The 27,485-nt window shown below is 54.3% G+C and overlaps 2 protein-coding genes across 5 annotated transcripts; both read right to left on the bottom strand.

The window, feature by feature from the left end:
• Window positions 1-1,191: 1,191 nt before the first annotated feature.
• On the bottom strand, window positions 1,192-10,026 carry ECH1 (enoyl-CoA hydratase 1). Its single transcript, XM_007096887.2, has 10 exons — window positions 9,919-10,026; window positions 8,847-9,042; window positions 8,620-8,708; window positions 3,339-3,463; window positions 3,203-3,251; window positions 2,938-3,002; window positions 2,230-2,300; window positions 2,066-2,137; window positions 1,667-1,817; window positions 1,192-1,486 (listed from the first exon to the last, which is right to left on the bottom strand). Exons 1-10 carry the CDS (start codon window positions 9,956-9,958, stop codon window positions 1,382-1,384), a joined length of 963 nt encoding a protein of 320 aa, XP_007096949.1. The 5' UTR covers window positions 9,959-10,026; the 3' UTR covers window positions 1,192-1,381.
• Window positions 10,027-12,935: 2,909 nt separating this feature from the next.
• On the bottom strand, window positions 12,936-27,480 carry HNRNPL (heterogeneous nuclear ribonucleoprotein L). Of its 4 annotated transcripts, none has more exons than XM_042968654.1 (13): window positions 27,411-27,480; window positions 22,831-22,949; window positions 21,971-22,208; window positions 21,761-21,846; window positions 20,837-20,933; window positions 20,681-20,753; window positions 17,213-17,284; window positions 16,821-17,101; window positions 15,627-15,748; window positions 15,121-15,322; window positions 14,113-14,170; window positions 13,915-14,010; window positions 12,936-13,340 (listed from the first exon to the last, which is right to left on the bottom strand). In XM_042968654.1, exons 3-13 carry the CDS (start codon window positions 22,193-22,195, stop codon window positions 13,282-13,284), a joined length of 1,371 nt encoding a protein of 456 aa, XP_042824588.1. In that variant the 5' UTR covers window positions 22,196-22,208; window positions 22,831-22,949; window positions 27,411-27,480; the 3' UTR covers window positions 12,936-13,281. The 4 variants fall into 4 exon arrangements, with proteins under 4 accessions (XP_042824588.1, XP_007096950.2, XP_042824587.1 ...); XM_007096888.3 differs by lacking the exon at window positions 27,411-27,480 and adding an exon at window positions 24,943-25,453; XM_042968653.1 differs by lacking the exon at window positions 27,411-27,480 and adding an exon at window positions 24,236-24,482.
• Window positions 27,481-27,485: the final 5 nt, after the last annotated feature.

Below are 27,485 nucleotides of genomic sequence, written 5' to 3'. Positions count from 1 at the left end.
GAAGGCATTTGCATGCCCACTGCATGCCGGACCCGTGCACACTGGACTGTATAGTTTTTAATTAATTAAATAATTAATTAAAAAATTTCTTAGCATTTCCTCATTTTTGGCAGACAGGGCACGAGCAGGAGGAGGGGCGCAGAGAAAGGGAGACACAGATCCCAAGCAGGCTCCGGGCTGTCAGCACAGAGCCGGACGCGGGGCTCGAACTCACAAACCACGAGAGCTGAAGTCGGCTGCCCGACCGAATGAGCCACCCGGGTGCCCTGGACTGCACAGATCACGACTTCTGGAGCCAGGGGTGCTGGGTTCAGATCTTGCCTTGGCCACTTCCTGGCTGTTTGGTCTTGCATTAGTTTGGCCTGAACCTCAATTTCCCGATTTGCCCAACTGTAAAAGGGGGATTATTAGTAGTATCGACCTCATAGAAGCCTTGAAAGGAGTCACTCAGGGAATAAATGCTCAGAACAGGACTTGGCATATAGAAGGCATTAAATTAATCCTTGGCCTCTTGCACTCGTTCTAAACATAAACCCAGGAGGGGGCGCCTGGGTGGCTCAGTCGGTTAAGCCTCCAACTTCAGCTCAGGTCACGATCTCGCGGTCCGATCTCGCGGTCCGTGAGTTCGAGCCCCGCGTGGGGCTCTGGGCTGATGGCTCAGAGCCTGGAGCCTGCTTCTGATTCTGTGTCTCCCTCTCTCTCTGCCCCTCCCCCGTTCATGCTCTGTCTCTCTCTGTCTCAAAAATAAATAAACGTTAAAAAAAAATTTTTTTTTTAAAACATAAACCCAGGAGGTTGGGCTTATCTACGGACATGAAAACCTGAAGCTTAAAGAAGTGAGGCTGTTGGCCCGAGACTGGGTAGCAGCAGAACTCTAGCCAGACTCCAGCGTCGCATCCCATTAGGCTATGCAGTGAGTGGGTGCCAGGCAGGGTGAAGGGTGCTCTGGAGCCTGGAGCAGGCAGGGAGACCAGCCGCAGCCCTTAGGCCCGCAGAAGGCACTGACTTTTGCTTGCCCCGCCCCTGCCAGACTTTCTATTGGCCCTGGGCTGCCCACTGCCAGCTCTGAATGGGCATCGCCTGCGTGGCTCCCATTCCCATTGGCCGAATCTCTGTCCCCAACATTCAGCACCGCTGTAGGCGCATCTTGGCTCCTTGCTGCCTCTCCTCTCTTTGCAATAAACACACCGGGTTCCTTAAGTAGCTTTATTGTTTGGGTGAAGATAAGGCCCTGGGCATGAGGAAATCAGTGTCCCAGCTATAAATTGGGAGATCAGGCATGAAGGCACGGAGGCGACGATCCTCACTAATCCTCCTTCTCTGTGGATGAGGAAACTGGCATGAGGTGGGACAAGGGGCAAGGCCTGGCCCGTGGGGGCTCTCAGAGCTTGGAGAAGTTCACGCTCTTCAGGTCCTTCTTCTCCAATGTAGCCTGGACAGACTTAACGATGTCCTGGGTTTGCAGCATGCTCATGTTCCAGGTGGCCTGGATGAAGAGGGTGGAGCATAATGGCAAGGGCGGGGAATGGAGTTGGGCCAATGAAAAACAGGGAAGAGACAGCGCACCAATCGGAGGGCAAGGCCTGCAGAGGTCTGCTTGCAGGGGCCCTGATTGGTCGCTCTGGGACTGGAGAGGGGCTGTGATTGGCTGGACGGAGAGCCTTACCGTGTAGTTGAGACTCTCGGCCACGGAATGGTTGCGGGAATAGATCAGGTTGACTTTGGTGCTCTGCACTGCCACAGGGCTCTTGGTGGAAATCTCTTCCGCCAGGGTGAAGGCTGCCTCAAGCATGTCCTCCTTGTTTGGGAACACCCGGCTGCGGACGAAGGGAATCCGTAATGGGGTGTGGGGGTTCTGGGAAGGTTCCCACGGATGAAGAATTGGCCAACCACAGTGGAAAGCGGAAAACCGCCCAGTGAGAGAGACCAATCAGAGCAGGGCACTGGACCCCAGAATAAAGAGTGGACCACCCAGAGAGTGGAATCTGTGAAGATACACGGGGACCCAAAGAGCCCTGCCCAGGTTGCGCCCGAGCCTTCAACCAGCCCAGGCCTCGGCCCCTACCTGACCAGACCACTGCCCAGGGCCTCATCAGCCATCATCTTGCGGGAAGTGAAGGCCAGCTCGTTGACCAGGCTGCAAGAAAGCGGGGAAAGCCTATCAGGGGACGGCCCTCATCCTGGGCCCGGGAGATGCCCGGGGTCCCCTCCCTCGGCTGCTCCGCTCACCTCTGGTTTCCGATGACTTTGGGCAGTCGCTGCAGCGTTCCCAAATCAGCTGCCAAACCTATGTCCACCTCCTGGGGCGGGCCATCATATTAGAGCTTGGTTTGTGCCCGATACTGCCCCCCACCGTGTAACCTCAGTGCCAGTGAAATTCCGTATTTACTGTAGAGGCACATTCCATACCCACCTCAGAGACTGCCCCCCCCCCCCCCAACACCCCATTTCATTGCCATCCACATGCTTTTACTCAGGTAACTTCTTTCAGCCTAGAATACAGCCCACTTCCCAATTCCTCTGCCCTCCCAACTTCTTAGGGTCGGCCACGTCTATCTCCAGAGGGAAGCCCTCAAACTCTGCCCATCTGACCCCCTTCCTGCCTCTACGGGTTCCATCCTGTCTGCGTCCTCTCCAGGACTGATCCCAGCAGCAACCCCAGCCGCATCTCCACCCCCGTACCTTTACTCACTCCTAACCCCACGTAGACTGCATGGCCTCCCCTTGACTTCCTTCATGGCCAAAGTGTTACTTTTTAAGGTGCAGTTCTGCTTGACTCTTCCGTGAAGCCCTCCGGGCTCACTCCAAGCCCTCCCTTCTCCCCCCCCCCCCCCGCTCCCTTAGCCCCCCCTGTCACTGCTCTGCCCCCACCCAGCCACTCGCTGCCCAGCTCTATGCAGGATCCGAGGACACAGAAGCTCGGGGAGGACGGCTCACCTTCACCTGGAAGAAAGTATCCTGGGCACAGTACCGGATGTCACACGCAGTGACGAGGTCCACGCCTGCGAGGTGGAGGCCAGGGGCATTAAGCAACCACAGGAACCAACCCCTCCTCCCAGGTGGTGGGGTCGCACCCCTGGACCGAGTTGAGCTAGCAACCGATCTGAGGCTGGCGGTCAGTGGCCGAGGCGGAAGAGCGGCAGCCCATAGGCGCCCGGCCAGCGTGGGTGCCCGGATGCGTGGCGGGTGTCTGCGTACTCACCCGCACCAATACAGGCCCCGTGGATGGCGGCGATCACCGGTTTAGGGCACTGCAAGGGAACGGAAGCGGGTGGTGGTCAGGGCTGGTCTGGAAGAGGTGGACGGGGCTGGGGGTGGTGCCCTGCCTGCCCCTGCACCTTCTCGATGACATTGAAGCTCTCTTGGTATCTGCTGATGAGGTTACGGAGCTGCCAGCTGATGCGGGCCACATCATCTCCTTGGGGCTGGAGGATATCCGAAGCCATGTCCGTGAGGTCGATGCCTGGTGGGGAGGCACGAGGAGGCTCACGTAGTACCCCCCCTCCCCCCCAGGCACCCTCCCTCCCCATCCACTGCCCCAACTAGCGGTCAGAACTCAGACTTGGCAGATTTGAACCCCCACACCACCGCCAGTGTTTCGAGAAAGCCGCTCACACAGGGCTTTGCCAGGGATCGCATATGGGGTGTGAAATACATAAATGCTGACATTGATAGGGCCGTTACTCACTTTATCCTCACAACGACCCTATGAGGTGGCTATTACCATCGCCAGTTTTACTGGGAGTAAACTGAGGCACCGGACATTAAAGTCACTTGCCCAAGGTCACACTGGCTCGTGAGTAACGGCACTGGAATTGTAAGCCCGGGACCATGCACTGGCTCCAGAGGTCATGCTTGTCACCATTATGCCAGATGGCACAGGAGACAGGCTTTTGGCAGGAGTCGGTGGTGGGAGTGGTCCCTCAGAGAGAAGACTCGAGAGAGAGCAAGTTTCCGTGGCTCCAACTGCAAGATGATCCAAAGTCTAACCTTTGCTCCACTAATCCTTCTCCATGACCTCTACTCTGGCTAAAATACTTTCTCCTGGGCTCCCTGTTCCCTGCCCCGACCATTTCCCCCACACAGCCAAGAGAACTTGTGAGCACGTCAGGGGGCCTTTTCTTCCCTCCCACCCCACTTACTTAGAAGAAAATACAAGGTATGTGCCGGGACCTTACCAGCCCTCCTGAACACTGTCCCTAGCCCATTCCTTTGGGCACAGAGGCCTCCAACCGTTCCAGGGCCGCCTGGGTGGCTCCGTCGGTGAAGCATCTGACTCTTGGTTTCAGCTCAGGGCACGATCTCGTGTGGCTCGTTGGGTTCGAGCCCCGTGTCAGGCTCCACACTGTGCAGAGCCTGCTTGGGATTCTCTCTCTCCCTCTCTCTGTCCCTCCTCTGCTCTCTATCTCTCTAAATAAATAGATACACTTAAAAAAAAGAAGAAGAAGAAGAAGAAGACTGACCCCGTCATTCTGTCCAGGCCACGGCCCGAAAGTCATCTCCTCAGAGAAGCCCACCTCAGCCACGCCGGCTAAACAGCAGCCCCGTCATCCTCTATCTCATTTTCTCTGTCTCATCTCCTACACTGCCCTCTTGTTACCACAGAATTACGTGCTTATTTCGACGGCCCATCTCCTTTTCCAGGACGTGAGCTCTATGAGTGGAGGAGTTTTGTCTTTTTGCCCACTCCCGCATCCCCAGTGCCTAAACTGAGCCCAGGGCACAGGAGGTGCTCAGTAAGCGAACAGTATAGGCAACAGTCCCTGCCCTCACTGAGCTGCCCCTCAGTGGGGGGGAAGACAAACGAATAAGAAAATACAGGGGCGCCTGGGTGGCTCAGTCGGTTGGGCGTCCAACTTTGGCTCAGGTCATGATCTCATGGTTGGTGAGTTCGAGCCCCGCGTCGGACTCTGTGCTGACAGCTCAGAGCCTGGAGCCTGCTTCAGATTCTGTGTCTCCCCCTCTCTCTGCCCCTCCCCTGCTCATGCTCAGTTTCTCTCTATCTCTCAATAATGAATAAACATTAAAAAAAATTTTAAAAAAGAAAAGAAAATACACTTTGTCGGGTGGTGACAGTGCTGAAAGAAAATTACAGCAGGGAAGTGGAATGGAATGTGTGTGTGTGTGTGTGTGTGTGTGTGTGTGTGCAGTGAGGGCTGTTGCAGTATTAAATGGGGTGGTCATGGACCCTCTCATTGACAAAGTGACTTTTGAGTGAAGATCTGAGGAAGGAGAGGGAGGGAGCTATGGGGCTAGCTGGGATCAGAGAGTTCCAAATGTCAGGAAGGGCCAGCGCAAAGGTCCTGTGGTAGGAATGCCCCTGGGCTGTATGAGGAGCACGGGGCGGTCAGCATCGCTGCAGTGTAGTGAGTGAAGGGGAAAGTGGGAAGAGTCAAGGTTGGAGAGCTTTAGGGGGCAGAGGGTATGGGGCCTCACCGGCCAGGGGGCAAACTCTGGCTTTTTCTCTGAGGGAGGCCTTGCCAGGAGATGATTCTGAGCAGAATCATCCTTCACTTTTTTCTTCCTGGGGTTCATCCTTCTCGTCCCTCTGCCTCTGAACGATGCTATCTGACAAACCAGGAAAACCATTCCCACATCTGGCTACATCCCCAATCCTCTGGGGCTTCACTGCCTCCACAGCTGGTTGAAATAAGTGAGACCTGAGAATTTGGGGCTGAGGGGTAGGGCTAACTTGGTGCATGTTAAATACGAGGAAGACAGGATCGCTCCCCCGCCCCCAGCCTTGGCCAGGCCACTTCCTCCTCTGGGCCTTGGGTTTCTCCTGCACAAAATGGGGGTAACACCCTCCTGAGAGCTGACGGAGAGATGGCAACAATTAAAAGCGAGAGACAGCCCCAGAGGCCCTTCACACCCCACTAATGGCATCACAGTTACCATTTCGGCACCTGCTGGCTTCTGCGCCCACGTCTGTGAAGCCTGGGCGACTCCGCAGAACCCATGATGACTCCCAGAGCAAGCCCAGCTTGGCACTTGGGACACCTCCTTTCAGTGGCTTTTCTGGCTTCCCTGCACCACCGGGACGCGCACGCCCTGGCTTTTCCAACCCCTCGCAGTAAAGGACGGCAGACCATGGGATCAGGTGTCCCCCTCTAAGGTACGAACTACTCGGAGTGCCTGGGTGGCTCCGTCGGTGAAGCGTCCGACTTTGGCTCAGGTCACGATCTTGAGTTTCGTGAAATCGGGCCCCTTCGTCAGCTCCGCGCTCTCTCTCTCTCTCTCTCCCTTTCTCTCTGCCCCTCGCTCCCTCGAGCTCTTAAAAATATACATAATTATATACATAATACATATAATATATGTACGGACCTGTATATGCGTATATACATATATTACATATGCGTATATACATATATTACGTATGCGTAATATGGTACGGACCTGCCCACCTATGACAACTGCACGCGTGGTGTGGGTGGACAAGATATAAACCACTGCCCGACAGCATGGGGCAGATTCTGGAGGACGGAGGACGTCATCACTTAATTTCTTTCTTTCTTTTTTTTTTTTTTAATTTTTTTTTTTTAGCATTTATTTATTTTTGAGACAGAGAGAGACAGAGGATGAGCAGGAGAGGGTCAGAGAGAGAGGGAGACACAGAATCGGAAACAGGCTCCAGGCTCTGAGCTGTCAGCCCAGAGCCCGACGCGGGGCTCGAACTCACGGCCCGTGAGATCATGACCTGAGCCGAAGTCGGACGCCCGAGTGAGCCACCCTCTTTTCTTTTTTTTTTAAAGCAGGCTTCAAACCCAGCGCAGAGCCCAACGCAGGGCTTGAACTCATGACCCTGAGTTCAAGAGCAAGAGTCAGGATGCTCAACCGACGGAGCCACCCAGGCGCCCTAGGAAGTTATCACTTAAAAGAAGGGACTGGCACCAAGTGAGGTGGGGGTTGTTAAAGTTTCTAGACTGAGGCGAGGTTGCAAGTGGTGCTTGAAGAACCAGAAAACAGAGTCCAGGGTGACCGTAGCTGCTGGAAAGTGTGGGGGGAAATTCCAGAAAAGAAGAGAGAGCCAGAGAGGGGAGCCCCAAATTCTGTGGATAAACTCTGCCTGAATCTCTTCCTGACCCATGAACCATGCATGCAGCCCAGCAAGAGATTTAAAAACTGATTCCAACTCGGCCGCTAACACAGGAACTTCCACCCTCTCTGCCAGGTCCAGGATAGCATCCAAGTTCCCACGTCCTTCCATAGTCCAATATCCAGGGTGCAATCCAAACTTATTCCAAATGCAAACAAAAAGAAGGATGAGACCCAGTTGTTCAAGAGAAAAGACGATGAACAGGGATTGACCCCAAAGTCACCCAGATGTTGGAATCGGGAAACAGGCACCTGGGTGGCTCAGCCAAGTGCCAACTCTTGATTTTGGCTCAGCTCACGATCTCACGGTCTATGAGATCGGGAACCCGCATCGGGCTCTGTGCTGACAACGCGGGGCCTACTTGGGTTTCTCTCTCTCCCCCTCTCTCTCTGCCCCTCCCCTGTTCGTTCTCTCTCTCTTTTTTGCTCTTGCTTTCTCAAAATAAATGGGTAAGCTTTAAAGAGTTTTAAAACAGTGGTTATAACTATGATCAACAGTGCAAAGAAAAACGACAAATAACGAGATACGCAACTTCAGTAGAGAAATGGCAAAATATAAAAAAGAACCAAATGGAAATTTGAGAACCGAAAACTACAGTATCTGAAATTTAAAAAAAAAAGATCACTGGATGGGCTTCACAAGCAGAACAGCGATGACAAAGCAGTCAGTGAATGTGGTCAGTGGAAATTATCCCGTCTGAAGAACAGTCCTGTGGCACAATAAAACTCCGAACAGACATGTAATTGGAAATCAGTTCGTGTGTGTTAAATAATTATATGAAAGCATCTTATTATAATACACTTTAGTGACTTGAAAAAAAAACAACAACCGAGAGGTTAAGGGCCTTGGTCAAGATCAGACCTCAAAGCCCATCATCCTGTCCATATTCTGTTGGACTAATTTTGAGATTTGAATGCTTTAAATTAAAGAGAAAAAAAAAGATAAAAGTGGAAGTTAGAAGCTGGTTAAAACCTTAATTAAGAAGCATTGTTTGGGGCACCCGAGTGGCTAAGTCAGTTAAGCATCCGACTTCGGCTCAGGTCATGATCTCACAGGTCATGGGTTCAAGCCCTGTGTTGAGCTCTGTGCGGACAGCTTGGAGCCTGTTTTGGATTGTGTCTCCCTCTCTCTCTGCCCTTCCCCCAGTTGCGTTCTGTGTGTGTCTCTCTCAAAAATAAATAAACACTGGGGCGCCTGGGTGGCGCAGTCGGTTAAGCGTCCGACTTCAGCCAGGTCACGATCTCGCGGTCTGTGAGTTCGAGCCCCGCGTCAGGCTCTGGCCTGATGGCTTGGAGCCTGGAGCCTGTTTCCGATTCTGTGTCTCCCTCTCTCTCTGCCCCTCCCCTGTTCATGCTCTGTCTCTCTCTGTCCCAAAAATAAATAAAAAACGTTGAAAAAAAAAATTAAAAAAATAAATAAATAAATAAATAAATAAATAAATAAACATTAAAAAAAAAAAAAAAAAAAACATTGTTCCATTGCCAGGAGCAGTGGCAGGGGTGGGGGTGGAGAGCACCCGGTACCTGAAGTGAACAGTTTTCCTGCACCAGAGATCACCACAGCCCGGCAGTCAGGGTCTTGGGCTATCTTGCTGAAGCACTCTACCATCTCTCTGTGGAGGGGCAAGGAGGGAAGGGCTGCGTATCCCCTGCCCTCAGGTCACCCGACCCCCACGCCCCACCCCTGCCCACTCCCTCAGCCCCTGCCTCCTCCGGCAGGCAGGCCTCCCTCGGTGATCTGCAGGCCCTACCTCCAGCAGGCCCTGTTGATGGCATTTCTCTTCTCAGGCCGGTTGAGCTGCACGTGGAGAATGTGTTTCTGAGCAGCGGTCACTCGAAGGGACTCATAGCTGTGGTCTGGCGCTTCTTTGGGGGCCTCTTCTTGTGCTTTGGAGCTCATGGGGCGAAGGCTAAGGCTGAGACCCTGAGGAGTGGGAGCCATCAGGCCTGGGGAGACAAAGGAAAGAAGAGCCTTTGATGACCCCAGATTGGGGTCACAGAGCCATCAAGGGCAGACGGCACACATTACTTCTCAGTGATGTCAGATTGGGGAACACAGGCCCCTAAGAAACCTCGGGGCAGGGGCGCCTGGGTGGCTCAGTCGGCTAAGCCTTGGGCTCTTGGTTTTGGCTCAGGTCATGATCTCACTATTCGTGAGTTCGAGCCCCAAACTGGGCTCTGCGCTCACAGCGCAGAGCCTGCTTAGGATTCTTTCTCTCCTTGCCCCCCCCCCCCCCGCGCTGTGCCACCTCACCCCCACTCGCTCTCTGTCTCTCTCAAAATAAATAAACTTAAAAAACAAAAACAAGGGGCGCCTGGGTGGCTCAGTCGGTTAAGCGTCCCACTTCAGCTCAGGTCACGATCTCACGGTCCGTGAGTTCGAGCCCGGCGTCGGGCTCTGGGCTGATGGCTCAGAGCCTGGAGCCTGCTTCCGATTCTGTGTCTCCATCTCTCTGACCCTCCCCCGTTCATGTTCTGTCTCTCTCTGTCTCAAAAATAAATACACGTTAAAAAAAAAAAATTAAAACAAAAACAAAAACAAAAACAACTTGAAGATTAGGAGCGCACTTGTCAGTGGCCCCAGTGCCTGCACTACTTCGGACCCTTTAGCATGGGAAGGAGGGACCCCAGACTGGGAATACCAAGCTGTCCGTCACCCTATTGTAAGACATAGCCTGCAGAATTAGGGAGCTCTTTGGCTGGAAGCACGTGCACCCCTGTGTTGAAAGCGCTCAGACCGTGACCCGGGACAGGCTTCCCCACCCTACGGTGGCTACGACAGCACGACAGAGCTAGGGACTCCCAGAGGCCGAGGTGACTCACGCCGTATCAGCAGATCTCGGAACCTGAGAGAGGCCGCCATCTCTGCCACCTCCGCCACTGAGTTGTAGTCGGGAGTGACCAGACAGAAGGAAGTCAAGGGGGCGGGCGCCAGGCCACCATGTTTGGCGAGGGCATTGATGCCGCAGCCTGACTGGCGGTGACGCCAGTATTTCCGCCATCTTTACTAAGGGCAACCGGAAATAGTTTTCTGAGTTCGCCGATTAGTTTAGAAATGAGACCTTTGCCCCAGTAGGAACCTGGCCTGTTGCTGCCGGATAATTCATCAGGGGACTGTTTTATAATGATGGAAAAGTTGGAAACAGCTGAAATGTTCAAGGACGTAATGGCAGAATAACTGCAGCGCTGCAACTTTGTAATCATGCCCTTGTACTATGTTAACTGAAAAGAAAAAAATTATCTAGTACTGAGTATAACCCACATAAGGGAATGAAAAGATAGACAACAGACGAGCCAACAATGGGCTGTCTGTGTAATCTGTTTGAGCTCTCACACCAACAACAGGTCGCACCATTTTTCACTGTATGCAAAGGAAACCGGAGCTTGGGGAAGGAAAGTCGCTGCTAGTTCAAGGTTATCTGGGCTTTAGGAGTAAAGAGGGGATTAATGTGGCTTTGAAGTTCATGTTCTTAAAATAATTTCTTTAAAAATAAAACCGGGGAGTCTAGGTACCTCAACTGGTTGAGCAGCCGAATTTGGTTCAGGTCATGATCTCCCGGTTTGTGAGTTTGAGCCCAGCGTTGTGCTCTGTGCTGGCAGCTTGGGAGCCTGGACCCTGCTTCGGATTCTGTGTCTCCCTTTCTCTCTGCCCCTTCCCCGCTCATACTCTGTATCTCTCTCTCTCTCTCAAAAATAAACATTAAAAAGAAATAAAAAAGTTTATGGCTGCAAGGAGACTGTAGTTTCTCCTTTCCAGATGCTGTCTGCAACACCCTGGTGAAGCAATTTATCCCATATATGCCATGTGACTTCAGATGTTAACCTGTTTTAAAACCTCACGGTTGGGGGGGGGGGCAGGTGCCTCGGCAGCTCAGTCAGTTAAGTATCTGACTTCAGCTCAGATCATGATCTCATGGTTCGTGAGTTCAAGTTTTCAAGCCCTGCATCAGGTGAGCATGAGCCCTGCTTCAAGTAAACACAAGCTCTGCTTTGAGTGAGCCCTGCTTCTCTTTCTCTTTCTCTGCCCCTCACTCGTGCCCTCTTTCTCTCTCAAAAACAAAACAAAAACTTCACAGTAAATCCCTGGGGCGCCTGGGTGGTTCAAGTCAGTTAAGCATCCAACTTGGAGCCCAACGTGGGGCTTGAATTCACAAACCACGAGATCATGACCTGAGCCGAAGCCAGCTGCTCAACCTACTGAGCCACCCTGGTGCCCCTCAGACTTTGGATCTTGGCACAGGATCCAAGGGATCGAGCCCGATGCTGATAGCATGGAGCCTGCTTGGGATTCTCTCTCCCTCATCCCTTGTCCCTCCCCCCACCCCAGCTCTTGTGGTCTCAAAAGAAACTTAAAAAACAAAATCACAGAAAACTCCAACTGGTTTTTCCTAAGATATTTTTTACTCTGAGAAAGAGAGAGCGCGCACGTGTGCGCGCACACGTGCCAGGCAGGGGTAAAGAGGAAGAGAGAATCCCAAGCAGGCCTGGTGCTGTCAGGGCAGAGCCCAAAATGGGACTCGATCCCACAAACTGGGAGATCATGACCTGAACTGAAATCGAGAGTTGGACACTTAACCAAATGAACCACCCAAGTGCCCCAGCTAAGACTTTATTATTTTAATGTTTATTCATTTATGAGAGACAGAGAGACAGAATGTGAACGGCGGGGGGGACAGAGAGGGAGACGCAGAATCCGAAGCAGCCTCCAGGCTCTAAAAGCTGTCAGCACAGAGCCTGATGCAGGACTCCAACTCATGCACTGCTAGATCATGACCTGAGCTGAAGCCGGACGCTTAACTGACTGAGCCACCCAGGTACCCCGCTAAGATTTTAAATAATCTCTACACCAAATGGGGGCCTCAAACTTACAAACCTAAGACTGGGTCACGTGCTCTTCCAAGTGGCCAGCCCACCGCCCGTGGGTTCCTTTTCAAGCGCACGTGCCAGACAAGGCACAGTTAACTGTGCTTTTCACTTGTTCTTCCAGGAAGACTTCCCTCCAGCGGGAGTCGAGGTCCTTCAAGTAGGCTCCTCCCACCCTACCGCCTGCCAGGCCCCACCCCCCATCACACACACAGGTTCCTCTACAAGGATTGGGAGAGCACCCATCACATTGCAATGCTTACAGGAGCTAAAGATTAGATTTCACCTTCAGAATCAGGTAATTTAGGGCCCGTCCCCAGGAGATACTGCGCAAGGGGTAAAGGAGGAAGCTGTGAGGTATGACACACAACACTGTTCAGCATGGGGCATTTTGTTAAAAGAAACCCTCAGGGCGCCTGGGCAGCTCAGTCCATGAAGGGTCTGACTTGGGCTCAGGTCATGATCTCACGGCTCGGCTCGAGTTGGGAGCCCAGAATTGGGCTCTGTGCTGTTACCAGAGACCGCTTCTGATCCTCTGCCCCATCTCTGCCCCTCCCCAACTCCTGCTCTGAAAATAAACAAAAACCCCCATCCAGATAGAACTTTTAAGGGGAAAAATAAATCACCAAGAATTGTTAAAGGGATTGGGGACACTTTCACCTTCATCTGAGGTCTTAATTTCCAACCTTATAAAAACACGTGGTGACTCGGCAGGATTAAGGCTTGTAGTTTGCTCTCTCAACGTTTTAAATTTCAGCAACATTTACTTTTAAAGTGACTCTCCTAACTAGATTGGGCTGGGCAGCAGGGCCCATTAAGACCACCTCCGGCCCTCCCAGAGTTTCCTCAACAGACCCGCCTCCTCCCAGCAGCCTCCTGGGGCTGTGGGCCTGGACCCCCAAGCTTCTCTCTGAGGCAGCAGAGGACCAGGTGGGAGGGATGCGGACACGTCCTCGAATGCCAGTAAGCACGCAGTGTATTTTCCAAACAATTTTATTGAAATGTGCCAAGAGTACACGGGCAGCACAAATGTATGAACAGGAAAAAAAAAAAAAAAATCACATGTACAATTTTTTAAAAAGTGAAGGTTAATCTTGGGAGATATCAGTTCCCCTTCCCCTCCCCCTCCAGACTTCCAGCGTTTCCATTATGGTTAAGCCTACTAACCTAGCATTTAAAAAAAGGAATACAGGAACTTTTGCAAAAAAAAAACAAAAAAAACAAAAAAAAAAACCCAAAACAACAACAAAAAAACCCAAAACAAACAGCATAAAGGAAAGAGAAATGTTTTCCTGCTCAGATGGGGCTCTTCCTAGGCACCTATTAGGAGGCGTGCTGAGCGGTGGAGAAACACAACTTCAGGGTGTAAGGGTACGGACCATCTGCGAGACAGAAAAAAGAAAGATTCGTCTGGGCCCCTCTCCAGAGGCTCTAACCACCCAGCACCCCCTCTTTCTGCCCATCTCTCCATTTCTGCAGACTGACTGCAGGGAATCTACCTGATCACTGCCCAATGTCAGACTTAAACAACAAGCCCAATACTGAAGGCGCTTTCCTCTCTTCCTTCGATTCCATGGAGAATCCTAGTCCCAGCCCCTTAGCGGACTCCTTTTACCTGCTGGCCAGAATAGCCCCTTTCCTGGGTACTGAGCCAGCCTCCGTGACAGGCACTACTGGGTGTTTACTGGCAGCTTCTGACGCACAGAACGCCAGTCCCAAGGGGACAAGTCTGAGTAAGTCTCAGGCTGGCAGAGTGGGTGGCAGCCAACAGCCGGCCTGGTCCTCCCGTGGGGACCATCGGTCTAATCTCCTGGCGACCAGGTCCCCCTGCCCGTGTCACGAATGGTGAAGAGATCTCTGGGGGCCCTACCTTGGTGGCACGAAGGTCGGCTCTGGCCCGAAGCCAGCCTACCATCGGCCACGAAGGGAACGGCTGCAGGACACACAGATACTCACTTGGGTTTTTCATCTGGTAATGATTCAGGAAGCCCAAAGTCTCCAGGGCGTCGCTCTTGGATTCCCACTCCAGCAGCCCCGAGGAGCTGCGCTCACCTGGACACAATGCAGAGGTTTTAGGCCGACCTGAGCAGGAGGCAGGGGGCCGCCCATGCGCAACCAAGGAGTGGGGAACAAAGGCAAGGGCCGTTTACTCACTTTTGCCTGAGAATACTTTCACAGAAGATGGCCGTTTCACTCCCAGCTCATCGCAGATCTGCAAGAGATAGAAAACCCGTTCAGAAACAGGAGTACCGCGTCGCAGGATTCAAGCAGCCCCGGACGGGGAGCACTTACAATTTTCCTGGAGCATTTCTAAGCTTTGATCACACAACATACTCTAAGGTGGCCCATGACCCAAAACGTGTTTATTTTTTTATTTAAAAAAAATTTTTTTTCAACGTTTTTTATTTATTTTTGGGACAGAGAGAGACAGAGCATGAACGGGGAGGGGCAAAGAGAGAGGGAGGCACAGAATCGGAAACAGGCTCCAGGCTCCGAGCCATCAGCCCAGAGCCTGACGCGGGGCTCGAACCCACGGACTGCGAGATCGTTACCTGGCTGAAGTCGGACGCTTAACCGACTACGCCACCCAGGCGCCCCCCAAAACGTGTTTAGACACACTCCTCTTACTATGTTTTTATTAAAGTTAACTATCGTCATTATGGTAGTAACTATTACTGTTACGTTGCCAACAACGGAGAACCTGCTTTTTAAAATTCCCGTCTCCAGCCACTTGTGTTGCTGAACTGAACAGCAACGTCTGAGGCCACGACAAGGTCTGAAGTCCATCCGTGCCATTCAGCCCTCCGCCCTCACTGCCCTGGTTTCCTCAAACTAGGCCTTCACAGGTTCCTCCCCTCTGATGTTATCTAGCCCCCGAAGGGCCTGACAACGTGGATGTTTGAGACTGGACTCTGACCACTGCTCTGTAACACCAGGGGAGGAGAAATCCTTTCCAGCAAAGAAGCCGCCCATCCTCGCTTGTGAGAAATGCAAACTAAGTCTGGTGTCAGTCTCAGCCCGTCTATCCTGGTCCCTGCCGCAACCCTGGGACCCAACCCAGGGCCTGGCAGAGAGCAGGGGCTCCACAGAGATTTGCTGGAAGGCTAGAACAAACAGCCTATTCAGATGGCTGTGGTGAAGGACCAACTCCACAGCACCCACCTCGAAGAAGTTCTCCTCGGTCACCTCCAGAGGGGCATTGAAGAAGTGTAGCACGTTGCTCGGGTGCTGGATGCGGTTCTTGGCTGCCTGCTCTGGAGTAGAGAACCGATTGTTCCTGGACTCGCTGAAGTCTTTGTAACTGCAGGACCCGTCTTCCAGCCCGTATGACTGCCCGGGCATGATGGCTGGTTGCTTGGAGACACTGCACCGGGGAAGGGGAGCTCTTTGTCAGACCCCAGGCCCTCCACCGGGGCCTCGTTCCAGTCTGCAGACGCCGTGCGCCCCAGGGGGCATCGCTCCACAGCAGAGGCGAGGCCCACACACTTTTTCCCACTGCTTCAGCTGAACCCTGGGGAGTGTTCCCACCACACCCCACTCCTGCCCGGACAAGCAGCCAGCCTCGCTGTGCTCCTCTGCCAGGCCCTTTCCAGAGCAGCCACATCCCACGTCCCTTCTTTCGCGGTTCCTCGCCGACATTCCCACGCCTGAAGAGACGAAGTACCTACCAGACGTTCAGCTTCTGCCCGAACATGAAGTTGTTATTGAGGTGAGTGATGGCTCGGTCCACAGCATAGCCGTCAGCCATTTCCACCATGGCGGCCCCCGGCTTGCTTTTCATGAATTTCACCTGGAGGACGGCACCCGTGATCAGCGCCATCGCCCGACCTCCAGGGACCCTGCGCCACCCGTTCGGAGCGAGTTCAAAACAAGAACTCCTGGCTCTGGAGCGAGGCTTCCACCTCCTCACTCGTGAATGATGTTTCAAGAGAACGGAGAAGCGGGTCTGACCCACAGTGAGTGCTCAGCTCAACCGTGTTTCTCTAACCTCAGGCCGTGACCCCGGGAACGTGCACCACTTAACAAGCACAACAAAAGCCAGGGGGCATGGCAAGAAAATAAAGCAGCCGGCTCTCTTGGCTCCTGTCCGTCCCCTTCTCTGCCCCTCTCCGTCCCCTGCTCAGGTGTGCGCTTGCTCTCTCAAAAATACATTAAAAACAAAAAAGTCTCTCTGTGGGTGATAGCATTAAAGACAGTAAAAATTGGTAACAGAGGCACTAAAGCCCAGTTCTCTGGCTCGGGAGTCCCGCTCCCACATAAAAGCCTGTGAACCTGGGCAAGTTATCACCCTCCGTGCCTTCATTCCCCTGTTTGTCTAATTAAGGATTCTAGTGCAATGCAAGTTACTACACGCCAAGCACTCTTAATAGTGCCAGACACACAAGGGAACGCTCAACCTGCACTTGGCCGCTAAGGCTAGGCCAGGGGCCGCAGGCTCAGACGCCTCCAGGACTCAGAAGGGTCTGACAGAGAGGAAAGAGGCCACCTGGTCAGAGGTGAACAGCCACCTGTCACACAGGCAAGGCAGGAAGGCCCGGTGTTGCCAGATCATCTTAAGTTTTCTGGAGAAAAAATCCTCACTCGACGATCTTTAGCCATATGAAGTTTTATAAATCACATCCTTGTAGTATGAAGTATCAGCGCTTTGGTCTTAAAATGTTCTGGTCAACACCCCCAATGAATGAGATAACCACACCCACACGGTGAGGGCCAAACAAAATGCCTGCAGCTGGTCCCCTGCTTAAGTGAGTTCCCTCTCTTTACCAGCTCGCCCCTAGCCAGGCTCCCTCTCCCACGGGAAGAGCATGAGGCTCGGGCCTGCCAGGTCTACGAGGAAAACGACGCACCGCACAGGAGCTCACCTTCTCCACGTTGCCATACAAGCAGAAGACATTGAAGACCCGATCACAGTTCATCTTAGATTGATCCAAGCCATAGACCATGAGCACAGGGCTGTCGGCGTGGGGGCCATACTCGGGTGGTGGGGGAGGGGGTGGGGGGTGCCCATACTGGGGGCCGTAGCGACTTGGGCCCCGGCGGTGACCCCCCACTGGTGGGCCCATCCTTCTCCCTTCGTAGTGAGGTGGGGGGGGCCCGTAGCCCTCATCATGGTAATGGCTGTGGTACCCACCGTGGGGCCCTCCTGGGGGGTGGGAAGGAAAGAGAGGGAGGACGGGTGAGAATTTGCGCGGCGGGCGGCGGGCAGGGGCACATGAGCCACGGGAGTCCACGGAGGGGAACCCCCTGCCCTCACCATATTCTGCGGGGTGATCTCCCAGGAGAGGGGGCTGTCTCTGGCGTTTGTTAGGGTTGCTGCCAGGGTCACCTGTGGACAGAGAAGAGAGTCAGAGCCTAACTTGGAAAAAAGGGGTCTTCCCTCCTGACTAGGGGCTAACCTCAAAGTCCTTTGGTTCCTGCAAGCCTTAGGCAAACCCTCCCTTCCTCACCCGAGCTGCTGGGGCCTCCTTCCTGTGGCCTGACCCCGGGTGGGCATGAAGCCCGAGCCTCAAGGCTGGAGCCCAGACTTCCCTTCCTCGGCCCATACGGAGCAGCTGGTTTCCTTTCTCTGAGAAGGATGAGGCCTGCCTGTGGGCTCTCTCCCCTGCCCCAAATGGGAGGCCCAGCTCTGGGGCCCTCTGGGAAGCCTGCGGATGCTACGGAAGCTGTCAGGTCACGGAGGCCGACAACAGATTTCTAAAGTAACTCCCAGTGAAGGGAGAGAGGCGAAGAGCAGGCGGACGACCAAGGGAGGGCAGGACGGACAGAAGATCAAATCTGGCCCCGGAAGTCCCAAGGTTCTAGGGGCTCTCGGCCCACCCAGCTCTCTGGGCCCCTTCTTCCTCAACTCTAGTCCTCCCCCCACCCGAATCCCTCCCCGTCACATCAGACCCAAGGAGAGGGACCGTAGGAAGGGACGAGCAGGGCAACATCAGAACCAGTTCAGTTGAGCAGTCGCATACAAGGCATCGACATTCTCAGACCCGGACGATGGCGCAGATCCACCCCAGACCCCAGGTGCGACTCATAGTCGCTACATGAATTTAACGCTTCAGCGCCAGACACTGTGCTAAGTGCTTTACAGACATCACCGCTTCTGAAATTCCTCACAACAACCCTATGAGGTAGGTACTATTTCAGCCCCGTTTTACAGATAAGGAACCTGAGCGCTTAACTTTCAACTGAGCAGTTAAGACACGTGTTGGCCCAAGGTCACAAAGCAAGTTAGCGGCTGAGCCGGGATTTGAACCCAGGTCTGGCAGACTCCAAACCCCACGGCTCGAGACCAACTGCCCTTTCCTGCCACCCAGCCTGGGTTTTTGTTTTCAACAATCAGTCATTACAAAGATGGAAAAGGGCTACTTACAGCAGAAGTACAGAGTACAATGTCCATTTGTCACAAAAAACAAATCTGTATTTTCTCTTACCATTGGACGCTTCAACAGTGAGTTAGCACAGTTCTGAAAGATGGCGTCCCATCAAACATACACTGCGACCCTGCATCACATGGTTTTACAGTCATAAATACAAGTTACGGTACACATCCGCTACAATTTTTTTTTAAGAATTGTTTTTTAAAAGTCAATGCTTTGATTAAATCAAAAATGGCTCACAGATGTTCTGTCCTCAGAAGATACCAGAAAAGTGGAAAATAAAGGTGTATGAAGTGGGTAGTGTCCCTCCGTGTTGTCACCTCCTCACATTGTGTGCTGCAGTGCGGTGGTGCGGTGCTTCTGGCTGTGTAGCGCTCCGTGTGCGTGTCTCCTGGTTGTGAAGTGTGCCAGTGGCCCCACTATGCCCGCGCTTTTGGCCTTGGGAGCGCGCCCGGTTACCCGCCAGCAGGTAACTGTGTACCTCTGAGCTGTTTGGCTGTCTGGTTTTAGATCTGGTTTTTTTTTTTTTTTTTTTGATTTTTTTTTTTTTTGTTGTTGTTGTGGTTTAAGTTTTTTTTTTTTTTTTTTGGTTTCTGATCTCCGGTTGGTGCAGATTATGTTGGCAGCCGATGACTGCGGAAAAAATAAAAATATCAAAACAGAAAAGAAAAAAAAAAAAGGCCCTCCCCAAACCAAAGGACTTAAAAACAAAAACAAAAACCAAAAACCAACCCATATGGCGAGGAATGGAGAGAGGATCCTATTGTCTTGGAGGCCCATGGAATCTACTTCAGTCTATGAAACGTTCTCCGAAAAGAGCGCCGCTGGCTGGCTGGGAGAGCTCTGTTCTCTGTGTTTCCTACTTCTGTGTACATTCTCGGGTTCAAGTTTGCTTGGATTTTGGCTTTTTAATGTTTAATAAAAAAGCAGTGTCTGCTGCCATGTTGCGTCTCTTTCTCTCTTTGTCTCTGTCTGTCTCTGTCTCTGTGCTTGTAGCTGTTCCTTGGAGCACGGTGTGGTGTTCTTGATGTAGTGAGCTCAAGTCTGCGGCTGTTTCTGGGGACGTGGTGGAGGCTGCATGTTCTGTTCTCTCCAGGAAGAGCTAGTGGTTTCTACCCTGTGTGTTGGTGAGCAATGTGCAGAGGCAGAGCCGCTGAAGTACGGTCCCCGAGGGGTGGCGAAGCACCGCCTCACTCCAGGTCACCTCATCAGCTCTTGTGTTTGACCCCCAGCCTCGGGGCGGCCAAAGCTGAGAGGCATCGAAACCAATGCACAGCCGGCCCCTGCCACTAGCCCCTGCCGGTCTGCACATCTTCTATTTGTGTTCCTTGGAGAAGAAATGGTTGGTTGCCATGTTTCTGTTAGCGGTCATGTAATGCCATTGCCCGCTCTGGTACATTCACTCGGTCACCAATTTGCCTCTGATCTCTGGAGGGGCGGCCATGCCCACAGCGCCCATTGTGAGGGTCCTGGGGAAGAGTCTAGCCCACCCTGCCCACTGCTTCCCAGCTGCAAGGGCGAGCAAGACGGGCCTGCCTGGGAACGGGGGCCTCTGGCCTCCCAGAGCCTGTGAGAGGTCAGCGACCAGCCTCCTCCCTCAGCCCGCGGCCTAGTCCGACGTAGCAGACCAAGACAGAGATGGACGGTCCTGCTGAGGGGGTGCGGCTGGTGTTCAAAGGCAATCCTCCACCTCTCCCTCCTATCCAAGGCAGACCATTCTTGACAGATTCTAGGAAGGGGGTTGTCCATTTGGGCCCCCCGCAGAGATGCTGAGTCCCCTCTACAAGTGAGGTGAGGCGTGTCCGCCCTGCTCCAATCCGGGGTGTCTCACCTCCGCAAGGTCAACTTGCTCAAAGGCTCTGCTCCGAGGGCCCAGGAGCCCTCACCGCCTCCCCCGGCTGCTCCCCGCCCCTCCCCCCACCAGCAGACCCTCTCGGTAGTGGAGAGCAAGAGCACCATTCCTGGCCCGGTGAGAATGGAGTCAGTGACCCTAAGCAGGGTCCCAGAAGGGAAGCAGCAGAAACCACCTGGGAGCCGCTATGGTTTATAAGCCATCGCCATGCCCTGTGCTCAGTGAGGGCCTGCTCCCCACCCCGTCCGAGCCTCTGCCTTGGCTCTACACCCTCCGCCACATCAAAGGGCCCCCAGCAGCAACTAGAACCTACAGAGGCCCCTTCATTCACCATCTCCCATTGGGGTGTCTTTTCCAAGAACTGACCGCCCCCCCAGGCCCTCCCATGTCCACAGGGAGCCCAATGGCATTACATAACCCTGAGCCCGGGTCTATGAGGTGCGCTAGTCAAGTGAAGGCAAGGCGGGTGTGTTTAGAACAAAGTGGCCGTCAGGATTACCTTGTCCACTGAGATTGGGGTTTGTGTAGTCCCAAGTATCCTGATCGTTCTTGAACACATTCAAGCGTGTAGGCTGCAGAACGAGACACAGCTTGAAATTAGCCAGGCCCCAGCTCCTCTGGAAGTTGACTAGGGGCAGTCATTTCCCAGACCTACCTTTGCATATTCGATCTTCAGAGTGCAACAGCCCGAATAAATGTCAGCCCCGTTGAGTGAGGCTTTGGCCCGCTGGGCACTCTGCACAGAATCAAATGTGAGTACAGTTAAGGAAAACCGCGGGATGGGTGCTCTCTGGGAAGGGCTTTAAGTCGTCCCAGAAAGGGAGGACGAGGGAGCACCCGAAGGCCATACTGCAGACGCGCTCTGGGATCATCAGTTCACTGCCCAGTCACCAGCCGCCTGCATGGAGGTGAGCTGGAGGGCTGCGTGGGTGGGCCGCCACTGCCCAGAGTTCCTGTCATCTGCACCCCCGGCCCAGAGTGGCAGCCGGCCCCCTCTGCCACCACCCCAGGCTTAGCCACTTTCTTCTTTAGCCCAGTCCTCTCCTACTCGTGCCATGTGCTTTGACCAAAGCTGGACAACCTCTGAAACATCAACCAGAGGATGCTCCTGCCTCGGAGCTCTGTCAGCGGCTTCCCACTGCACCCTGACCCATGCTTTAGAGCACTACGCAGGACGCCCTACTGACTTCTTTCAGCGCCTGCAGTGAACCCTCACCCTGTCAGGCGGCAGGCCTTTTGCTTCCTCCTAAGGCTAAGCTCCCGCCCACCTGAGGACCTTGGCAGAAACCAGTTCCTGTCTTGAACACCAGCTCCTACCTCCTCACAGAAATAGATCCACCCTGTCAGGTCTCCTGGTCATTGCCAGCCCCCCATTTCTACCCCTACCGCACTTCTGACCCTGAGCTTTCCACACTACGTTGCAGACTGTTTATTAACGACCCCTCCCATCAGACTGGGGACTCCATGAAGGCATCTGGCAAGCACTCAGAAGTTCCACACTGGTTGAAAGGACAGAACGCTGCGGAGCCTTGTAAGAGCCCCCCACCTCAAAGAACACCCCTCCCCCAACAAAGGATATTCCACCATGGCCTGGACGCCATTCTTCCGGAAAATAACAATTCTCTGGACGGGGCCACAAGGATTGCAGATAGTGTAAAGAACATCCTGTAAAAAGCACACGGGCAAGATGAAAGGGCACTGGCAGGTCAATCTGGCTCAGATGAGGGGACAGGAAGGGAAGAAGGAAGATCTCACAGAAGCATCTAAAACGAGGCTCACTGGCACGCACCGTGGTAATTGAATAGATTGGGTTCAGGATGGTAAAGAGAAGCACGCTGTTGACGCTCCGGGAGTCGTCCGAGTCCCCGGGGCGGGAGATCTTCTGGCTGGTAGAGTAATTGACGAAAGCTGGGTGGCCAGCAATGTAGATTTGGTTGTCGGCTGCGTAGTTCACAGCGTTGCAGGCCCCCAGCACATCTTCAAACTCCACCAACGCTTGTCTCTTTTTAGGCATTACTACCACATAGCTGGCAGAGAGAACACAGGTTTCAGTCCTCCCAGAACACAGGCAAGAGGAAGACGTTCCACTTTCCGTGAACTGACTCCTGTCTCTTGACCCCTCTACACCTTCATCATGGTTTCCTGACCTCAACACCCTGCGCCTAAGTGGCACAACAGACAAAAGAGATGGTACCACCTCCTCTGAGAAGCCTTCCTTCCTGAACCCTCCTCCCTTGACTGAGTCACATGCCTTCTATGGGCTCCTGGACTTTCCTATCACAGTGCTGACCACTCTGCGTAGGCAGCTGTCTGGGAGGGGCCCAAGACGATCTCATTTGCTACTCTATTTCCAGCACCTACAGTGTGACAAATACACTTAGTAACTACTTAGTAACTACTCGCTGAAGGGGAGACTGCTGCCTAGAAACTACAGGCAGGAGAAAAAAAAAGACAACAACAAAGACATGGAACTTACTAAAACCTGATCCCAAGTATGACAGCCAAAACCAAGAGTGGAGGAGTCCCAGGACACAGCCAAAGGACCCTGGCCCACACCGGCCACCTCACTTCCAACCAGAAATTAAGAATGCATAGGACACTAAGGAGGCGACTTCTTTATGTCCAACCCCGGGGCTCTGATAGGAGTACCTGATGGGTCCAAATTCCTGCAAGGCCTCCACAAGGTCAGCTTCCACCACTCCGTCGATCAGGCCCCTGATGTGGACAACTGGGGAGGCAGGGGTTTTGTGTGGGTCATCGTAGTTCTCCTGAGAAAGGAAAACAACATCACTTCATTTCCTGCTGTACAAGATGGTGGCCCACTGCCCTCTGTGCTGTTGGGGACCTCATCCGATGAGACACTTAAGTGTCACACAGGGCAGACAACAAAGGATGGCCATACAAACCAATCAGCCTAAAAGGGTTTGGGGCCAGCTAAGCACAGGCCCTGAGTGGGTGGCTACTATCCCTATGGTTCCTGCTGCAGCTTCTGAGGAAGGCAGAATGGAGAACAAAGCATGTCCCACACCTTACATTCCTCCTAGAACTTTTCTCTTTCCACCCATCAAGGAGACCCTGGGAAAGGCTGGGATGGAGAGGAGACAGCAGTTTGCAAGAAGGGCTCAAACGCTACCCTGCTGCAATCTGAATCAGAACACTCCCGCTGCATCCAACCGTCTCTTTGCCCTTTCCCCCCCAGTGAAACAAGTTGCCAACATCAGTCAGCCAAGTATTACTGTTCCCCACACTCATCCCCACGTCCAGTCATGGTAAAACAGCCCTGACCCAGAAGCTGTGAAAGCCAGGGCAGTCTTGACTGCTTCTAGTCTTTAATAACCCACCAAAATTTGTGTTGGAAAATACTGCCTAGGCCAGCCTGAAGAAAAAGACAAAAAAGGTCCTTCAGAAAGAAAAGAAACTCCAACCCACAGCAGCTAAAAACCAAGATCATTCCCTTGCAAGAAGCATCTTTCCACACACGCACACCACACACACACACACACACACACACACAGAGCAGTCTTCCGAAATCAGGAGAAAAGTAACTTTCTAGTGTCTGCTGGGCTCTGGGCCCAACCTCCTGTCTGAGAGCCACCAAGCAGAAGCCCGTGGAACAGGGGCAGAATTGGATCCTATTTCAGGAATGAACCACACAAACCACAAGAGGCACACCCGCCTGATGATGGTTACCAGCTCAGCGGTTTGCAGTTCCATTGCCCATAAATTCTAATCCTGTCCCCTCCCCCCCTCACTAGCTACAAGATCTAAACAAGTTTACTTCATCTTTACAAGTCCAGAATTGTTAATACCGCCCTGTAGCTCACACAGAAAGAACTCTTAAAGATCTGGTTAGGGTATTTTTTTAATAGTGTGCAACAGGGCCTGGCACAGATTAAACCACTAGTAAATCACAGCTACCGATCACCACGAAACCCTGGAAAACCCTGCAAATGGCTGAACGGGAGAGGACTTCATGAGGAGGAAATGGGCTCCGAGCCAGGAGGAACAAATGGTGGTCCTTTCCGACTAGGAGACCAAAAACGTTCACTCTCACCCTCAGGGAACATTTTGGTTCAGCAAACCAACTGCATGCATCCAGTTAACTCCCGGAAATTGTAAGCAAACTTGTGGCCGTTCCAAAGTTAGTTCAATTCCCAAACGGCTAAAAAAGACCTTCCACAAGCCTTCCTTCCGGTGTTCACTGCCCACAAAAATGGGGACACATTCCGTTCTGGGGGAACAGCCTCAAATAAGATCAACTTCTCTATTGAGACAAACTATGACACTACATGGATTAAACAGAGATCGGGCAGAATTCCCCACCCAAGCGCGGAAAAGGCCACCGCCCACCCATTCCCCGCTCACGCGGTGCCACCCCCGCCCCCACAACCGCCCACGAGGCCCGAGGAGAAGAAGTGCGCTTGCGCATGAGGGCCGTGAATTAAACGATAAAGGAAAAAAAACGGCCCGGCCGCGTGCCTGGCCCCCACACCCCAGCCCGCGGCGCCTGCGCACTGCGCCGCCCGCAGCGCGAGCTACTTCCTCCGCCTCCCACACCCCCGCTCAGAGTAGCGCGCACGCGCAAGCGCCTGTCCTCGCGCAAACCCCGCCGTTTGCCCAACGCCTGCCCCTCCCCCACCCCGTCACAGCGCGAGGGCCTGGGCGCGTGCGCAGAGGCCCCCCCACCAAATGAATACCCTCAAGGTGGAAATTTTTCCCTCCCTTCTCGGCCGTCCCCGGCGCCTAAGACCCTGGCCTCACCCCGCCGCCGCCGCCCGCCGCCCCGGCTCCTCCACCGCCGCCGCCACCGCCTCCGTGCTGGTCGCCAGCGTTGTCCGTCTTGAGCCGCTTAGGGGCTCGGCCTCCCTCACTGCCGCCGCCGTAGTAGCGGCCACCGCCGCCTCCGCCGCCCGCCGCCGCCATCTTCACCATCGCTCCCGACCGCCTCCGCTGCTCGTCCGGCTGCTGCCTCTGCTCCAACCGCCGACGCCGCTTCTCCGCCCGGGGCAGCAGCCTCCGCGACATGGCGGCGCAGAACCCGCCTCCCCCCGCCTCTCATTGGGGGAGGGACACGCCTGTCACCCGCCGCCCCCACCCGATAGGGGGAGCCACTGGTCCCGCCAAGGGGGGAGGGGAAGCCTCCGCACGCCTTGCGCACCTATTGGATACAGCCCACGCCGTTCTGCAGGACGGCCCGCCCTCGTTTGTCTGGAACACTCCTTATAGGCGAGTGCTTTCTGCCAGTCATTTCGCCAATCCCACCGCCTTAAAATAAACTCCAATCTGATAGGTCGGGTTTCTGGCACGGCCTGGCCTCCTTTGGAGCACCTGATAGGAACGGCGCTCCCCACTCGCCTGAACGGCGCCGCCTTCTTTCCACTTTCATTGGCTTCCTCACTAATCCCTCAAGCCGAAACTTCTTAGTCTTCCAGTCACAGCGACTACCTTCCCGCGCCACTCGGCGAGGAGAAAAGGAAACCCCTCCCTTTTGCCACTCTCTAGTGGCTACTGCAGATGCCCGTCTTGTTCGTCTCTACTCGATTAGTCAATGAAGAGTGGAAAGGGTCCCCTCACTAGACAGTAGGACCACCGGTGGGTTTTGATTGGGTGAAAAGGCGAAGCCCTCCCCAGGCCGGGAGGCGCTCTTTGGCGCAGTCAAGGAAAGGATCGGAAGCGAGAGCGCAGGCGCGAACAGGCTTTCAGGCGTCTCTGGAGGCGGGGCGACCCTCTAAACGGGCGAAGGCCTGCAGTACCCCAAGTATTTATTAACATGCTGTGGGTTGCGCCCGAAGGCTAGACCTAGACAGAGGGGCAGCTGCCAGTGCAGCTCTGTCCCCACCACTATACCTTATTCCTCTCCACCTCGGGCCTTTACGATGCCGGAGGAATTTCAGTAACCCAAACTTAACCCTTTCGGTATAAAACCATTTGCTAGTGCTGATTGTCTTAGGACCCTGTCACGTTCCCAGGGGTCATTTCACTGCTCCACCTCTAAATTCAGCCACAATAGTGCCTTTCAGTTTGCACACAGGGAAGGACCTTCCACGCACCATTTGACCTTTGCCCGTGCAGGTTCTTCCATCTGGAACACTTTGCCCACTGCCCCTCCTGCCGGAGGAGTAGTCCGTGCAGCAGTCTCCGCTCTGAAAAGCGTTCCTAGTCCATACCAGTCCTGACTCCAGGCCTGCCCTGTGATAACTCCTGACCACTGCGGCCAGTGGTTTCCACCCGACAGCCCTGACCTCTCTGGCTTGCCACAGTCTGGGGACTCTACTGCGTGGAAGTCCCGCGTGGGTAAGGGAGAGACAAGTCCCGCACGCGGCACAGCGCTTTCGCGCTCTGCAAAGGGGAGTCCTGGTGTTCTACTCGTCCGGCGGGGGCGGGACTTCCTTCCGTGGAGACGGGGTAGGGACACCACGAAGATAATGCCCTTTCTCAGAGTCTCTAGGGTCCAACGACGCCCAACAGCCAGAACTTAGGGGCAGGGCCGGAGGCTGAGCCAGGATCCCGCCTAAGGGCTCTAATGTTATGGGGCTGACTGCTGGAGGTGGGAGACGCTGCGCTTGCAGAGGATCGAGTCGTGGGAAGTACGGGCGACCGCCCCAAAGATGCTTCGGAACATTCCCAGTGGGTGAAAGAGGGTTCCCGAAACAGGAGTCCTCATGGAAACTAAGTTCGAAATGGGGTCAGTGGCACTAAGCGAGTGAGACAGGACTGGTGGGTCTGCGGGTTTGGGAAGATAAGAAAGTTGCGAGCGGGCCGATGAGGATCTAAATCAGTTCCCAGTCACGCTGGGAAGACCCGAAAAGGCAAACCGAACGCACGGAGGGGCGGCGCAGCTCCTTCAACACGTGATCCGCGCGAGGGAAGCGAGGCGGGGCGGGTCCCACTGAAGGGCGGGGTCGCGAGGTCCCGACGTCAGAGGAATGCGGTGGGGGGAGGGGGGAGAGGGGCCCCTCCCCTCCCCGCCCCCGCGCCCGGCCCGTACGCCCCTCGCGCCGTCGCGCGCGGCCGGGACGCGGCGGAACCGTTCTCGGCGCCACACGTTCCGGGTCGCTCGCCAGCGGGCCCGCGCCCACGGCGGGCGACCCGGCGGCCGCGTTATCTGCACCGCCTCGCTCCCGGCCTCCGCCCCTCCCCCACCCCTTGCGCTCCGGCGGCGGGCGGCGGGCGGCGCCTCCCACCCATCCCCCTGCACCCCTCCCCGACCCCTCGCCCCCAGCCCCTACCAGCTCGGCGGCGAGCCTGGCCGGCCGTCCGGGATCGAAAAGAGAGCAGACACTGGGAAGTTTTGGGGGAGGGAG

Source organism: Panthera tigris, chromosome E2, assembly GCF_018350195.1.
Source record: "Panthera tigris isolate Pti1 chromosome E2, P.tigris_Pti1_mat1.1, whole genome shotgun sequence".
In the NCBI taxonomy this organism is placed as follows: Eukaryota; Metazoa; Chordata; class Mammalia; order Carnivora; family Felidae; genus Panthera; species Panthera tigris.
Note: the sequence above shows the minus strand (reverse complement) of the source record. Positions and strands in the feature narration are given on the sequence as shown.